Source organism: Chlamydomonas reinhardtii, chromosome 17, assembly GCF_000002595.2.
Source record: "Chlamydomonas reinhardtii strain CC-503 cw92 mt+ chromosome 17, whole genome shotgun sequence".
Classification (NCBI taxonomy): Eukaryota; Viridiplantae; Chlorophyta; class Chlorophyceae; order Chlamydomonadales; family Chlamydomonadaceae; genus Chlamydomonas; species Chlamydomonas reinhardtii.
This window is the reverse complement of record NC_057020.1, coordinates 1,816,569-1,832,132: the sequence shown is the minus strand read 5'-3', so window position 1 is coordinate 1,832,132 and position 15,564 is coordinate 1,816,569. Positions and strand designations below refer to the sequence as shown.

The window sequence follows — 15,564 nt, the reverse complement described above, 5'->3', positions numbered from 1 at the left end:
GCCTGCGCGGTGTACGGATGCGGATTACAAGTGAAGGGACAGCCCGACAAGCGGGGGCACGCCGTACCCACGCCGCGAGGGACCATCTTCGACCCAGAGAAACAACATTTGCACCCTGGTTGGCTGCCGACCTTCATATATAGTGTGACGGTGTCAGACGGTGGCGAGGTGCTGCCGCCCTGGGTCTAGACCGCCGGGCAAGCCATCATTCACCACGCGGCCAGCACTGGCTCGTGTTGCCCCCAGTGGCCCAGTCGTGCCGGTGCCCCCCCCCCCCAGCGGAGCTGCACTCCTTCAGCCGCGAACTCGGAGCCTTACTTGGCCCTCTCACGCCCCCCCCCTTGCTGTCACCAGCGCTGTGGAGGGCGAGTGGCGCTGCGGTTTGTTCAGCACTAGCCCCTTACACCGTTCCGGTTACCGCCTGTAACACGCGTAGACCAAGGCAGTTGTTGCTTCGTGTGGGAGCGCGGTTAGTCGAGAGAGCCTTGGATGCCCCCGGTCGGCTGGACAGTGACAGTCCGCAGGCGAGGGTGGGCTGTAACCAAGCAAAGGTGTTACAACGCCAGTGAAAATTGCATTGGTTACAAGACGGACCTGCTGACGCAGTTCACGAGCCAGTGACGTGGAATGCGATCACCCTGCCCTGAATGGCCACCTACACAGCACTTCCAGCGAGATTCCCCAAGCTGTACGCGCCCTGTTAGCCCACATTGCATGCCAGCCTTTACTTCCCTATCTGGAGCCCCCATCCCAGATGGCTGGCGTACTACTCATCGCCTCGAGCATCTGTGCATGCACAAATCCCACTGTATTAAGTAATGTTCACTGATCTTGCTCAACAGGCAATAGGGCCCCACCAATGCCAGGCTAGGTAGCCCTCAAGTAGAGGCTTGCTGGCCGCTTACTGGCCGCGTGCCTTGAAAGTGAGCGTACGGTATGTTGCATTATTCGATGCATGCATTCAACTCACGCACCAGGAGGACTCAAATTCCAAACAGCGACCGCGGCCTCCACGGGTGCCATGCAACACGTGGCCTGCCGCTTTCAATTGCGTTAGCGGCCGTGCGACCAAGTTGTTGGCGCACACAGCATTGTACCGGCGACAAAGCCAACACCACAATAGTCGAAACCAAGTAACACAAACCGGGCTGGCAGCAACACAGCCGCCATTCACATAAAATGGTTTACTGACCAGATTTCAACAGGCCGGAGCGTTACGTGCCATGGCCGCGGTCCGGCACCGCTGTGGAAATGGGTTTGGCATAAAGCATACGGTACGCTGCCTGCGGCAACATGCCCGGTTAGAATCTCTACACCTGATAGGGGAACACACGTACACACGTCAATGAGGTGCCCTTGCACGTGTCACCATATGACCATGTTTGGATCGCGCACTCAAGTCACGCGCAGCCAGACGTCACATGCCCGGCGCCTCAGTGACATCAGTACATCAAAAGTGAGGCCGCCAGCCAAGAGACAAACAATCTACAGGCATACGGTTTACCGGGTATGCTCACCCTAGTCGGCTCCCGTGCGTCTCGCGTCCTCACCACCAGTGCTGAGCGCGCACGCACCCCATGCAGTGCCACCTTGTCTTGACGAAGCAAACCCGTGCAGAATTCCCATAGCCTACCCGTAGTGATCCATCTCCGCAGGATCAAGGCCTTCAAGGGCCGCCCTGCCAACTCACGTGCGTGTATATGGGCGCGAAACGCGCATACACTTATTTGGAGGACTGCCTGCACATGATCATGCCAGGACAATATGAACACATTTATTGTTGGGCGCTTCTGTTGCTGCTGCGGTCGGTATCAAACACCTTTGCGCGGCAGCACCCAGGAGGCGTCAAAGCCCCACGGATGGTCCGAAGGGACCTCTGCAAACGTTTACTCAAACTGCACCTCACGTCCTTCGCCATGCACTACCACCCTGTGTCTCAACTCACGTTCCGAAGCCTTGGCTAGCGTCACGCCCCCCCCCCCCCGAACCAATGGACTTGCGTACGCAGCATTCTCATGCATGATCCCATGTGCATCTATGCTCCCGCCAAATAAAAATGACACTTCCCCATACATGCACATGCACAGAAGCGCACCACATGACTCAACACTCATGGCCTTCGCCGGCGCTTTGCGTGCAGCACCTGATCCTTGCCCCAGTCCACTCAGGTCCGCTCTTCCTTATCCTTGTCCTTCGTTTTGGTCAGCATGATAATCACGATAATGGACATCGCCGTATCACCACGGCACCGATCTCAGCTCCTTTTACAAATGCTAGTGCTCCGGCTTCTAAATACAGTCCGCCCTAGCGGACTGTCACTGTCTGACCGACCAAGTACAACCTGTCCCTGATGCATACACGATGCCCCACGAAACCCCTTCACATGCCCGAACACCCCTCGCAACAAAGTTTTACCCTTCGTAAATCTCATTGCTCTCTCAGCTCTTGGTTGTGCAGCACATATAGGGCATGCACCGACGTAATCTTACTTGTGACTCTTGTGCCGCCATCCATCCTGGCGCCGGACCACCATTTTGTGGCAATCGCAGCTCATGCTCGGCTATAGAAATTATCATCGCAGCTCATGCTCGGCTATAGAAATTATGAAATAAGGGGAGTTTTGTCGCAATTTTTCCCAGTCGAGGGGCCTTTTGCATCAACCAGTTCTCTCGCAGGCTGTAGCTCAATTCGTGGCGATCGATCGACCTTATGCGCTTTTTCTTTTGGCACTTGGAGGGACTTAGCGTCCCGCCTACCCAACGAGACAACCACCTTGCTAAAAACGCCACAGCTTGGGGGCCTTTGGGCCAGTGGGGGCGTTTGCAGAGCGCACGCGTGGACGTCGCGTGGCCAGCCGACCCCTCTTCTTCCTTGGCATCCTGTCAAGTGTCAGCCCTTGAGGCCTTTATCCCAGCATCGCGTAGACACACCGCGGTCCAAGACGAAATGCGTTGCATGTCCCACGCACCAACCAACACCAAGCCTTTCCGACAATGCAGACATGAAGCTGATGCGCAATCATCACAGGCACCACAAAAACCTGAGGGGCACAGACGCCGCACCGTACGGCGCCCCCAAAACCCATGCATCATGCATGCGTGTGATGTAAATGTTATTTAATCAAATGTGCAGGCGCGAGAATGCTCACCGAAGGGCGTGCATTTGTCAACAGCTTACATTAAGCTCTAAAGCACGTCCCACCAGCGGAGCTGGGACCACCCTCATGAGCTTGCTGGAGCATGCTGCTCCGCCACCGGCGGTAGCTCGGTCAGGCGTAACAGGCCAGGCAGTGCGTTGATATTCAGCTTTGTTCGTCAAGACTGCAGAAGCTTCTGAAACCAGCGCCGACCGCGCTGTAGCAGACTCTTCTGCTGCTTGGAGGCGGAGTCGACCGAGGCCGTCGCAGCCAACGCTGCAGCTGCCTTGCTGCCTCCGCTGTTGCTGCCGCTGCCGCCACCCTGAGTCGGCACAGCTTCCGCAACGCTGCGGGAGCGGGCATCGTCGGCGGGCACGCCGGGAGCGGCCGGCGTTGCGCTGGGAGCAGCCGCCCGAGCTGCCGTGCTGTTCCGCCGCCCTGTCGGTAGCTGGCCGCTGCAGTCGGACTGCTGCGAGCGCGGCGCATACTGTTGCACGCGGCTGAGGCGGTTAGAGGCGTTGCTATCGCATTCAAGATCAGTCAGTGCTCCGCTCAAGGCGCAACTGACTAATTGGCTGGCTGCGATCTGGGTGCCGCCGCCAACGCCAGCGACACCGATATGCAGCGGCCTCGTGCTTTCACGGCTGCGGTGGCTGCTCTTCATCGACATCTCCTCCGGAACCGGTCCCAGCGGCAGGGACACGCCGTGTGGCGAGGGGCCCATCGGACCTAGCGACGCGCGCCGCACCGCCGCAGCCGTCACCGCCATGACCGCGCGTAGGCTGCTGCCACCGCCGCCGCCGCCAACCTGCATGCCGCCGTGCGCGTTGGCATGGTGCTGGTACTGGTGCTGGTGCTGCTTGTGCGAGTTGTGGTTCTGCGGGCGCTGCGGGTGACGCACATACACGTGCGGCTGCAGCGGCACCTGTGCAGCGACGCCGAAAGCAACAGCAGAAGCAGCATCCACGGCGACATCATGCCGCTGCAGCGACGTCCTTCCCCAGCCGTCCAGTCGCGAGCCCGCCGCATCACCACGGACGGCGTCGGCATCCGCACTGTCCAGTGCCGCGCCGACGTCCGCAATGTAGCAGCTGCTGCCGTCGCCGCCGCCTCCACAGCTGCCCACGCCGTCGTGCGCACTGATGCCCATGAGCTGCAGGTGCCGGCAGCGGCTGTCAAACTGCTCAAAGGAGTCGGTGGAGGGCGACCACAGCGTGGTGCGGTCGCCGGCGCCGCCGTGGCCCTGCGGCTCCGTGGGTGCGCTGTGCCGCTGGCTCAGGCGCGGCGCCGTGCCCAGCATCTGCCGGGTGGCGGCGCCGCCCAGTCGGCCATTGACGGCATCAGCTGCCGTCGCGGTCGCGGACAGGGACGGATCGTCGAGAGCAATACCGACGCCGCCACAGCCGCCGCAGACAATGCTGGCGAGGCCGGGGGGCACGCTGACGCGCCCGCCGTCGCCGTGGGCTGCCGCGTGTGCCGCGGCAATGTCGCGCAGTCCGCCGCCTGAGACGCGCATGGGAGGCGGCGCGGTGGCGCCGCCGGCTGCCGCCGCCGCCACGGCCGCCACCACCAGGCCCGCACCGTCAGCGCTGGCGGCGTGGCCGTCAGGGACGGGCGAGTCCCAGCCGCCAATGCTCATGGTGGTGGTGACGCAGCCGCTGTCTAGCGCTTCGTTGTGGTTGTGGGCGTTGACATTGGCCTTGGCGGTTCGAGTGCTGCACGGGTTTGATTCCGAAGCCGCCACCACCTGGGCCAGCATCGCAGAAGTGCACACTGACTGCTGCTGCTGGTGCAGCTGCTGTTGCTGGTGGTGGTGCGCCGCCGCCGCCGCCAGCATCGCGCTGCCACCCCTACTGCCGCGAAAGCTCGCATGTTGCCGGAAGCTGCCGCGCCGCTGCATACGCAGGTTTGGGTTGCTGTCAAGCCATTGCGCACTGACACCGCCGTCATCGCCGTCCGCGTGGCCGCCCGGGCTGCTGCCGAGCGGCGGTGCTCCCGCCATCATGGCTGCGCAGGCGTTGGCGGCTGCGGCGTTGGCGGCGCGTGCGGCGGTTGCGACCGACGGCGGCTTGGATGGGGCAACTGCGACACCGGCGAAGTGACCCGAGCTGTAGAACGGGAAATCGCTGGAGGGCAGCGTTTGCACCTGTGGCGAGAATTCGCGCAAATGCGGTCATGGGCGGCTTAGGTTCGGCATTTTGCTACATGACCTGGAGGCCCCGACACACAGCCAGGGGCAACGCACGGCGGTACAACACCGCAAAACAAAACACAATCACGGCCACTACCGTAGCTGAGCCCTACCTGAGCCTGGAAGATCGTCGGGATGTTGGCGACGCTCGTCAAGATGCCGTTGTAGATACTGTTGCCGTGGCCGTTGCCGTGGCTGGCACCCGAGGGTAGCGCCGCCGCGGCCGCCATCACCGCAAAGGCGCTACCGCTGGCACCTACGCCAACGCCGTAGCATCCATACGAAGTCTCGCGGTGCACCGCCGGCAAGGCGGGGCCTGCGGCGGGCCCACAGACGGTGCCGTAGCTGGAGCCTGTGTCGATGCGCTCGGACCAGCCGTGGCTCCAGAGCACCATGCCGCTGGGACCACTGGCAGCGTTAGGCGCCGTTGACGTCCGAGACGCATGTGCCGCTGCAGCGGCGGCGCCGTCGCGAGGACCGCTGCTTCCGTACATGGACCTTGACCGAGCTGCCATGGCGGCGGCAGCCATGGCGGCGGCGGCGGGCACGCCAGCGGCGGTCTGCAGCGAGGCGGCAGAGGCCGCCGCCAGCTCGGTGGCGGCGGCGGCGGGATCGCCATGGCTGCGGACCTGAGCATCAGGGTTGCCGGCGGCGGGGACGCCGCCGGCCAGCGGCGCAGCGGCCGCCACAAAAGTGGCAGGTAGCGTGATGAAGAGCGGCCCGCTCGCGGAGGCGGCTGTGGGCTGCTGCTCCTCAGTGCACGTGGTGGAGGCCGGCAGTCCTCTCAGGCCGGTGTCGAGCAAAGGAGCGGCGGCGGACACAAAGGGAGACTCGGTGGCATCATAGCCGTGCTTGCAAAGACGGCTGGGTGACGCAACGTAGCCCGCATGCGCGTCTGTCTGCGCAGTTGGCCCTGGTGTGTGAGAGCCAAGGGGGGCGCTGCTGTTGTTGCTGCCGGTGCCCTCCGCAGCCACGACGGGGCTGACCACAACATTGACTGAGTTGACCGCCGCAGCCGCCGCGCCGGCGGTGCCCGCAGCAGCGGCGACAGCTCTGCCAGCGGCGGTGGCGAAAGCGCTTGCCGCCGCCGCGGCACGAGTGGACACTTCATGGCTGTGGCAGGCGTGGTAGTCAGTTGCGCCGCTCTTGCCCTCGGGCGCCGGCTGCACAACAGTCGTGGCTGTTGCCACGGCTGCGGCCATGGCTGCAGCAGCGACGGCGTCCTGCACCAGCGAGGATGTGCGTGTGGTCATCTCTTTGTCGGGCGGTAGGATAGTGCTGGCCAGGCGGCGCGACTTGTTGGCATCGCCGCGCCACACCTCCTCCGCTGGCACCTCCGTAGCAGTGGCTTCCGATAGCTTCGGTTGCAGGGGCGCTGACCCCGTCTCGTCCATGACAGCATCATTAACGGATGAAGCCTGGCGCTTGTGCAGGCCCATGCTCCGGCGCGCGGCGTCTGCGCCCTGCGCCAGCGCGGTCCGGCCGCACGCCTCTGCAGCTGCTGCGTCAGCACCGACGGTGCAAGAGCCGCCCCCGCAGCCAGCGGCCGTTGCGGCCACCACAGCGGCCGCAGCTGCGGCCACCACGGCCGAGGTGGCGGTGTTGCCGTCCAGGCTGCAGCTGGGCGCGGTCGACGTGTCACGCCCGCTGTTGCCCTGTGTGGTGGTGGTGGTCATGCCGCTGCAGCTGGTGCGCGTGCGCATCATCATGGCGCTCGGCGGCGCGCAGTCGGCGCTGCTGCTCGACATTGTGATGCTGCTGAGGCCGCTGGTGGTATGTGCCGGCGGTGCCGTCGCGTTGACGCTGCCGCCACTGCCGCCGCTGACGCCGCTGTCGGAGGTGTCGCCGCTGCTGGCCGCCATGCTGCGGTTGTCGGCGCGGCCGGCGTGCGCGCGCGCCGCCAGGTGCCGGTGATGCCGCTCCGCCGCGCGCTCCTGCTGCGGCGGCGCGTAGTCATACCGGCGGTGGTGCGCCATGGACGCAGCCGCTGTTGTCGCCGCGGCAGCCGGTGTGGCGGCGGCAGGCGGCGCCGCCGCCACCGCCGCTTGGCCGCTGCCGTTGCAGCCCGCCGCCGCGGCGTCCATGGCCTTGCACGCCGCCCTGCCTGCGTCCGTGGTGTCCGCCGCCGGCCGCTGCGCCAGGCACCCGGCGGATCCTTCCGCGCCGCTCACTACCGCCGCCGCCGCGGCGGCCGCTGCCTCCGTGGCCTGCTGCAGCGCTGCTGCCGGGCTGCGCATGGCGGCGAACACGGGGTCCTTGGCGTAGTGCACCTCAAGGGCGCTTCCGGCAAACAGCCGCGGCGCGTCCAGGAAGTACGGCAGCCGCAGCAGCTGCTCCGCGGTGGGCCGGTCCTTGGGGTCAGGCCGCAGGCACGCCTCGATCAGGTCTAGCAGCGCCGGCGACAGCCGCGCGCCCAGCGTCTGGCGCAGCAGCCCATTGGGGCCTTTCTGCGCCGCGTGGTTGGCGAGGAGGCTGGTGAGCGGTGTGCGCAGGTCGCGGGAGAGGCAGGTGGCCATGTGGGGGTTGAGCGGGCCGGTGGCGCGCATGATGCGTGCCAGCTGGTCCAGGCTGGAGTCGCCGGGGAGCAGGGGCTCGCCGGTTGCCAATTCCGCCAGCGTGGCACCGAAAGACCAGACGTCTGCGTGTGGGGAGGAGGGATGGCCGGGTGAAGGATAGTAATGGCCATCGGGCAGACGGAGCTCCGAAGCGGATAGGAGTGCTCATGCTTAGCCCATTAAAACGTTTCAAATGTGGGAATGTATGAAAGCTGTCTTTACATATCTTTAAATTGGCCCTTGTTCTAGGCCACGGTTCTAGGCGTAGACCAAACGCATTGTTGCTTCGTGTGGGAACGCTGCGGGTGAGAGAGGGGTGGGATGCCCCTCGCCTTGGATGCCCCCGGTCGGCTGCACAGTGTCAGTCCGCTGGCGACGGCGAGCTGTAAGAAAGCAAGAACACGTGCCACGCCACGCCGCGCCACAGGACGCACCTGCGCCGGGCCCGTACGGCATTCCTAGCAGCACCTCGGGCGCGCGGTACCAGCGCGTGACCACGTAGGGCGTCAGTCGGTCGCTGCTGGCTGCGGCTCGCAAGTCGGCCTTGGCGGCGATGGCCGCCTCCTCACACGTGAACCGGGCAAACCCGAAACTGCGAGCACGGGTGCAAAGGGTGTGTTCCGGCAAAGCAGATGGGGGCCGACCTGCCGTAATGCCAACTACCGGTACCTGCTCACCACCAATGCCATCGCACCGTAAATTTCCCGACTACAGTTGTCCAAACTGGCACTTTCGCAACCCCACTTGCTGCTCAGGTCTGCGCCTATGCGCGCTCTCGTTCGGTCAGCCTCCACGACCTTCCCACCACCCGACACTCACTCGCACAGCCTCAGCACGCCAGCTGAGTCCAGAAGCACGTTGGCGGGTTTGACGTCGCGGTGCAAGATCTGGATGTAGGACAGACGAAGAGTGGGTAGTCCAAAACGTGTGTTGAGAGTGAGCGCTGCCGGCTGTTAATTGTAGCGTTATCAACGCCGACTCAGGGCCTGAGCGATCAATGACGGTAGGCAACCCTTAAGCTCTTTAAAACTCAAACCCCGATTTCTCCACCCACCTTGCGCGAGTGCAAGTACTTGAGCGCCTGCAGCAGCTGGAAGGCCAGGCGCTTCAGCTGCGGCCCCGGGAAGCCGAGGGGGTAGCGGTCCTCCAACACCTGCTGCGCCGAAGAGCCGCCGTAGTCGAACACCATGCAGACGCGGCCTGCAGCCCACACGTGAAAAGTCGACGGAGGGTGATGCAAGGTGGGAAATGTCGGAGGGCGCCATGGCGCCGGCGGGACCCCAGAGGCCGGCTGGCCGCAAAAGTCAGGTGATTTACGTACAGTGGTCCGTCAACCGCCCGAACACGACAACTGCGCCTGCGCCTCACCAGAGGGGGTGCGGAACGCCCGCCGCAACTTGATAATGTTGCAGTGGCTGAGGCCATTGAGCACGGTAACCTCGCGGAGTGCTATTCGCATAATCTGCGTGCGCGCGCGAGCAGCGCGACAAGTTGCCACCAATGAATCGCCGCGGCAACCATAAGCGCGCATAGTGTGACAGCGGCAACTATGTCCTCCAAAATTGCTCGGCCATTTCCCTATGCCGCCGTGATTGCGCGAGGTGTCGACACTCCGGTGGGACGGTATCGAGGAAGCACCCTTCTTGCCGCAGGTAGGAGTGCGTTCTGACATCCACGATGTGCGTAACTGGAAACTTCCCATAATTCCCCATCGAATAGGCCGGCTTTGACTCAAGTCGAAAACCCCGCCGAGCAGCCCATGCCAACGCAGGAGCCTGCGCGAGGTTTCTGAGCTCGCACCTTGTGATCGTGATGAGCTGCCCGCCAGGTCTTCAAAGCCACAAACTGCTGCGCCGAGGCTTCATGAATATCCTCGCCGAGCAAAGTTTTCGCCGCGGCCGTCGAGACCTGGCAAAGCTGCACGTCGCCATAGCTACCGTGGCCTAGCCAGCCGAGGTGCTTGAATGCCTGCGCGCGGATTGATGGAGGAGTGGCGAAGTAGGCAGTAAAGCGTTGCGGACGCCAACCGCTGGCAATAAGTCTTTGCGCCAGTTCCCACAGTCGCTCAGTCACAATTGTTCTGCATGATGCTGACCTCCATGCTCTCTGAAATTGCGGATTGAGCGGTCAAAGAAGTGCGCACTGTATCTCAGGAAACGAGTTGCTTCAAGCCCATATTTGCGGGCGTCAATGTGGCAGTTTAAGCAGGTTGTATCAGTGGCTCATTATGTGCTGAAGCCGGTGCGCAGGAGGCCGAAACCATTACTGCGCCCTCATAAATATCTCGCTCCATTACATCACCGAGCCCGTCCCTGACTCTTACGGGCCGCACGCGCACCCTGCAATTCATCTCAGCGTGCACCACCTAATAGCGCAGGCGCACTCCACACGAGACTGCATCCGCGCACGCACACTTTCCGTGTCGCCACGCGGTACCATGCCACTTATGCTCGCGCATGATCAGCTGAGGTCGTCGCAGGTCGACATTGATGTGCTAGGAGTAAACGCAAAGTATATTAACCCAGGCCAGTGCGGATACACACTGGGGTGGTGGCGTGCAGCTGCTGCCGGCGCACCTGCGTAGGTTTAGGAAGCCCTTGCCTGGGGGATGAGGAATCCCTTGCCCCGATCAGCATGCAGCGACGAAATGTCAATTCTAGCACATGCGGGGCGGTGGAGGGGCTAGCCAGGCGTGCATGTAGCGAGCTGCGTACGGTATCGTTTGCAAGGACAGGCCAGCTCAACTCTAACGACCAGGGGCGCCTTTAACAGAACACGCGCGCACGGGCACCACCGCCCAGCAAGTTTCACCGCCTGCACGCACATCTCAGTGAACACTGAACAGCGCGCGCCGCGCCTTGCTTGCTTGGCCCAGCAGCACTTGACGTAACACTTCCTACATCATACACGCACACATGCGTGACCCTGCAGGACCGTGCCACTGCCAGCGGCCCGGCGCTCCACAACGGCCCATGCCCCCACAGCGGATCATCAGTGGAGTCCCACATGTGACAAATTATGTGTAGGGCTCGCGCATTCACGCCTAGGACAGCGAAACGCCGGCGCATCAAGGCTCGCGGATGCATACAACATGCCCGTGCATCTCACGATATCACGGCGCCGGCCACACACAAAAGTCCGATGACAGCGTCCTTGCTCACATACAGTGTTGCGTTTTTTCAAGCACGTCCATAACAGTACCAGTCGTCTTCAGCAATGCATCATCCCATACGTCACACCACCAGTCTGGCTTGCACACCAGGATACCGCTGAATCCAGCAAGCAAATGATGAATGTATGCGATCGGTTCCGTCGTGCGCCCAGTTCATGCTCCAACTATAGGTACTTTGCAGTGCCAATCCTTGCTTCGAGCCTTCGAGCGATAGACATGATCCTTATGACTGGCTCCTATGCGGGCCGCATCCGTGCAGGCTGCTACCGCACGCACATTTGGATGGCGGCGCTCTCCGTGCGCTACGGTAATGATGTCATTCAATCAGTCATATCAAGCGCCTTGCTCGCTCCCTTGCTGTAGCATTGCACATGGCTCGTCAAATCCTACATTTGATGACGCACCACTTATCACCAGCTCCACCCATGCCAACCGCTCACGGCTGTGGCTGCGGCTCCGGCGACGGCGGCTGTGGCGATGGCGGGTTTCGCGGCGGGCTGGGCGGAATGAAAGGTGGCGAGGGCGGGCGGGGCGGGGGCCGGGGCATGGGCGGCAGGCCCCGGATGCCGCGCACGGACCCCACCTCGGCACGTGCCTGGTCCTCCGGTGTGTACTCGTCGTACTGCCAGTCGTCGTACTGCACCAGCATCACGGCGCCGTCGGGGTAGGCCCACGGCAGGCTGACGAGCGGGGGAGCAAGGTGGGAGGAATGTATGGGAGGCAGGGAGTGGTTGGTGGGGAAGGCCGTGACGCTCGATATTCATGAGCAGCATCAGTGCATCACACAGCAGCCACTTTACGCGCGCACGTAAGCCCAGCGCCGTGACAGTCGGTGCAGCCCCGAGCCTCACCACGACCCGAGCACGCCCGGAGCAACCCAACCCACGCGCGCGGCCTGCCCCCCTCACCGCCTCACCTCATGCGGTACGTGCCGCGTGCCAGGCTGTACGCCGTACGCACGGTAATGTACGGATTGGCGGGGAAGTTGTAGTACGTATCGCCGGTGGCGCGGTGGAAGGAGCGCACGCTGGGGATGTTGCAGGCGCCCACGGCGGCGTTGCAGGTGCTGGTGCCGGGGCTGCCGCCCGCCCAGTCCGTGACGAAGACGGCCTTGTCGGTCACGTGCGGCGCCTGCGGGCGGGGTGCAACCACTTGTATGTAACATCTAGGCAATTTTGTATGCATCTATTTGTGCACCGCGCGTGGCTACGATGCCCAAAGTAGACAGCCGGAGTGACGCAGGCAGCGCGTGCTAGGAATCCGCGTGGCAGAGGTGTCTTCTGGGCAAGTTCCCAAGCAAGCAACATGGCACATTTAGTGATCACCATCACAGCAGCCTTCTTACCTGGTCAATGATCTGGGCCACCGCAGGCTGCACAGCCGAGATCCAAATCAGGCTGGGGGTTTTGGGATCCGTCAAGTTGAGCGCAAACGCCCACCAGTAGTACTTGTCGGGGAATTGCTGCTGCAGCCAGGGGTACAGCGACGGCTGCTTGGCACGTACCAGGCCGTACACCGCCGTACCGCCGTACACCACGGGCGTGGGCACGACCCGGACTTCGCTCAAGGAGCCGTTGGCGTTGACCAGCACGTCAAAATCAAAGCTTGACGTCGTACGGCCGTTGTACGAGTTGACCATATGCAACAGCGGCTGCGCCGCGTCAGCAACCACGGTGAACCATTTGGATGAGTCAGAAAGCACGCCTGCGGCGCCGGCGCCCTCGGGGAGGGTGATGGTGGCGGCGGGCTTGGCGGGCTTGCGCGCCTTGGGCTTGTTGGACGCGAGGTCCCACACCTGCAGCTGGCTGGCGGGCAGGTCCGGCTCCTCGGCCCACGTGAGCAGCTGCGTGCGGCAGGAGGAGGTGGGGGCCGGGCAGGGACAGGGCCGGGGGCGGGGGCGGGGGCGGGAAAGGGGCTGAATAGGAGGTTGTAGCAAAGGAAGCGTGCGCAGAAGGGTACACAGGAACGGGGGCTGCTGCAGTTGGCGCCGCTGCGGCGGGTGGCGGTCCCAGCACGGTCCCCAAAAGTGGGGTAGGGCCGTTGCGGTGACCTACCCGCTTGAAGCTGTCATAGGTGGGGATGCGGGCGGCGGGGTCGGCATTCAGCACCCACGACTTGACAGAGTCCGCCGCAAACGTCTTGAGCGTGACACCCCTGCATTTGGAGCAGAAGCCGGGCGGGGGCGTTCGTCATGCCGGCTGCGAATATCCTCCACGTTTCTGCCCAAATGCGGCACGCAAGTTGTCAGTAACAGGTCCACGGCCTTCGGGTCTGCTGGCACCCCACCCGTAGCGCGCCTTCACATTTGGCGGCCTACAGGCTTCACCGCCACCACACGCCAGTGCGCCACCTCGCCACCTCGCCACCGACCCCCGCCACCCCAGCAGGCCCACTCACTTGTCGTTGAAGAGCACCACCGACTCATTGCAGCGCACCAGCAGTCGCTTGCCATTGCCGGCGAAGGTTTGTTGGTGCTGCAAGACCATGCGCAGGCGACACGGGTGACACGCGTGACACTTGGGTGATACGGTTACGACGCTGCCAGAACCCCCAGTCCACCATGTGGCTGCACCATCGCATCATCGCCCATGCACCCCTACCCACACAGCGTCAGCCCGTTACCTCGTATTTCCCAAGACACCCCCTCACCCCCTCACACACATACACATACACACACGGCGCTCCTGCCCCCCCTCCCCCCCCCACACACGTCCACCCACACAACCGCATGCTCACCTGCGGCAGCTCCCGCGCCACGATGCCGTTGTCCGGCAGCGCACACACGTCCTGCGGCGGCCGAGGTGCCGGGCAGGCACGTGAGCAACCGGGCGATTGGCTGCTGCAAGGGGTTCAGCATGCGCGCTACGTGCACGGCCCACGCCGCAAGTCGATAGCCGCGCACGGCACAAGGGCTGGAGGGCGGGAGGAAGTGCAAGCCGCCTCCTTCTCAGCCGACAGCAGCACACTCTGCAGTCTGTACAGCAGCCTACACAGCAGTCCACACAGCACAGCAGCATGCCGCAGCAGAGCCCCGCAATAGCCCTGTGGTGCCTGTCACCCAGCCGCCGAGCCGGTGGCCCCCACGCACCTGGCTGACCCACACCGGCACGGCGGTGCCATTGCGCAGCGGCGCGGTGGCGTCGTAGCAGTAGACGCGGCCGTCGTTGGGGTTGATGAAGTAGACGCGGTCGGTGGCTGCGTGCGTGTCAGCGGGGGGGAAGGGTTGAGGTAGGGCAGGGCGTGTCCATGTGGGCCAGCAGTGACACGCTGATTGTCCGGACCTAATGCAGGTCGGATGCGCAGGTGGTTACAGCCAAATGCGGCGTGCACATACTTACGCCGACATCTAACCCCCTTTCGCTGGGACGATCGCGTCCGCATCGGTACGGAGTGTGCACCGCACGCCGCACCGTGCCCACGGAAGTCCCTGGTAAACCACAGCCTGCGTTGCTGCCTGCTGCAACCAACGCCCAAGCCGCCCTGCAGTCGCCCGTCCGCCCTTCAGTGTTCCGCCCGAACGGCACCCCGCACGCGCGCACCTGAGTCCACATTCATCACGGGCTGGTACTGCGTCAGGCCCGGGATGACGCCCGTGCTCCACAGGGCGTCCGGGATCTGGATAAAGGCCGCGGTGCGGTTGTACTGGTAGGCCTGGATAACGTCACTGTGTCCCGCAATGATGTACATCTGCGGGACATGACAAGGAAGTAGAAGGAGGAGGGGGAGAGGAGGCAGCAACGGGCCGCGGAGGGCGTCAGCGAGGCAGGAGGGCTGAGCCGGGTTCGGGTGTGTGAATGGTACCGAACTGCGGCAGGGCAAAGCGGGAGCTGGAGTGCCGCTTCCTCCCTCCCCCCACCCCCCACCCGCCCCCACGCCCCCTCTTCACCGGCCGCCGCACCCCCTGCCGCGTTACTTCTTCCGCGAGCAGCCCTCACGTGGCCTGGCCCCAGTGCCAAGATTCCGTGGCGACCCACCAGGTTGCTCTTCGGCGTCACAGCAATTCGGAACCTATACATGATGTCACTCGCCACATCCGCGACCAGGAATTCTCCACCGCCACGCGTCCATTGTGCACTTGCTATGTGCAAAAGAGCCCCCGCAACAAAGGCGAGCAGCACCAGGCGGGCGCGTCGCCCTGGCCACTGACTCATATTAGTTGAATACTTTCTATGTTGTCTACAATGACAAGTAGTTTACAGGAGTGTCCAGAGGTCTCCGAGCAAGCCAGGAAGAGTCTCACAATCCGGGACAGTCCCGTTGCGGCGTGGCAGCCGTTTGTCACAATATCCTCTCAAAACTGGGAGTGTCTATTGTTTAGGTTTAAAAGCAGTTGGTCGATATGGGCAGCTTAGGTATGTGGAACGAGTGACGTCCAGAAATTGTTGGCCGGATTGTATTGCATGTATGCGCATGTGTAATAAGGTTTGAGCGATTGTCTGGAATCAGCATGGCAAACCGCGAACCGGAGTGAGGCTCCTCATCGATTTGCCCATGGCATGCATCGTAACGC

General features: G+C 63.3%; 2 protein-coding genes across 2 annotated transcripts; both read right to left on the bottom strand.

The window, feature by feature from the left end:
* Positions 1-542: 542 nt before the first annotated feature.
* Positions 543-10,159, bottom strand: CHLRE_17g709750v5 (uncharacterized protein). The gene is made up of 7 exons (XM_043072054.1): positions 9,683-10,159; positions 9,251-9,344; positions 8,937-9,082; positions 8,702-8,769; positions 8,317-8,474; positions 5,441-7,965; positions 543-5,282 (listed from the first exon to the last, which is right to left on the bottom strand). The coding sequence occupies exons 2-7, from the start codon at positions 9,339-9,341 to the stop codon at positions 3,315-3,317; spliced, it is 4,956 nt and encodes a 1,651-aa protein (XP_042914513.1). The 5' UTR covers positions 9,342-9,344; positions 9,683-10,159; the 3' UTR covers positions 543-3,314.
* A 434-nt stretch (positions 10,160-10,593) lies between these two features.
* CHLRE_17g709700v5 (uncharacterized protein) lies at positions 10,594-15,439 on the bottom strand. The gene is made up of 9 exons (XM_043072053.1): positions 15,029-15,439; positions 14,594-14,741; positions 14,143-14,249; positions 13,791-13,841; positions 13,452-13,528; positions 13,109-13,208; positions 12,400-12,897; positions 11,971-12,185; positions 10,594-11,734 (listed from the first exon to the last, which is right to left on the bottom strand). The coding sequence occupies exons 1-9, from the start codon at positions 15,068-15,070 to the stop codon at positions 11,491-11,493; spliced, it is 1,482 nt and encodes a 493-aa protein (XP_042914512.1). The 5' UTR covers positions 15,071-15,439; the 3' UTR covers positions 10,594-11,490.
* Between the last annotated feature and the right edge of the window lie 125 nt (positions 15,440-15,564).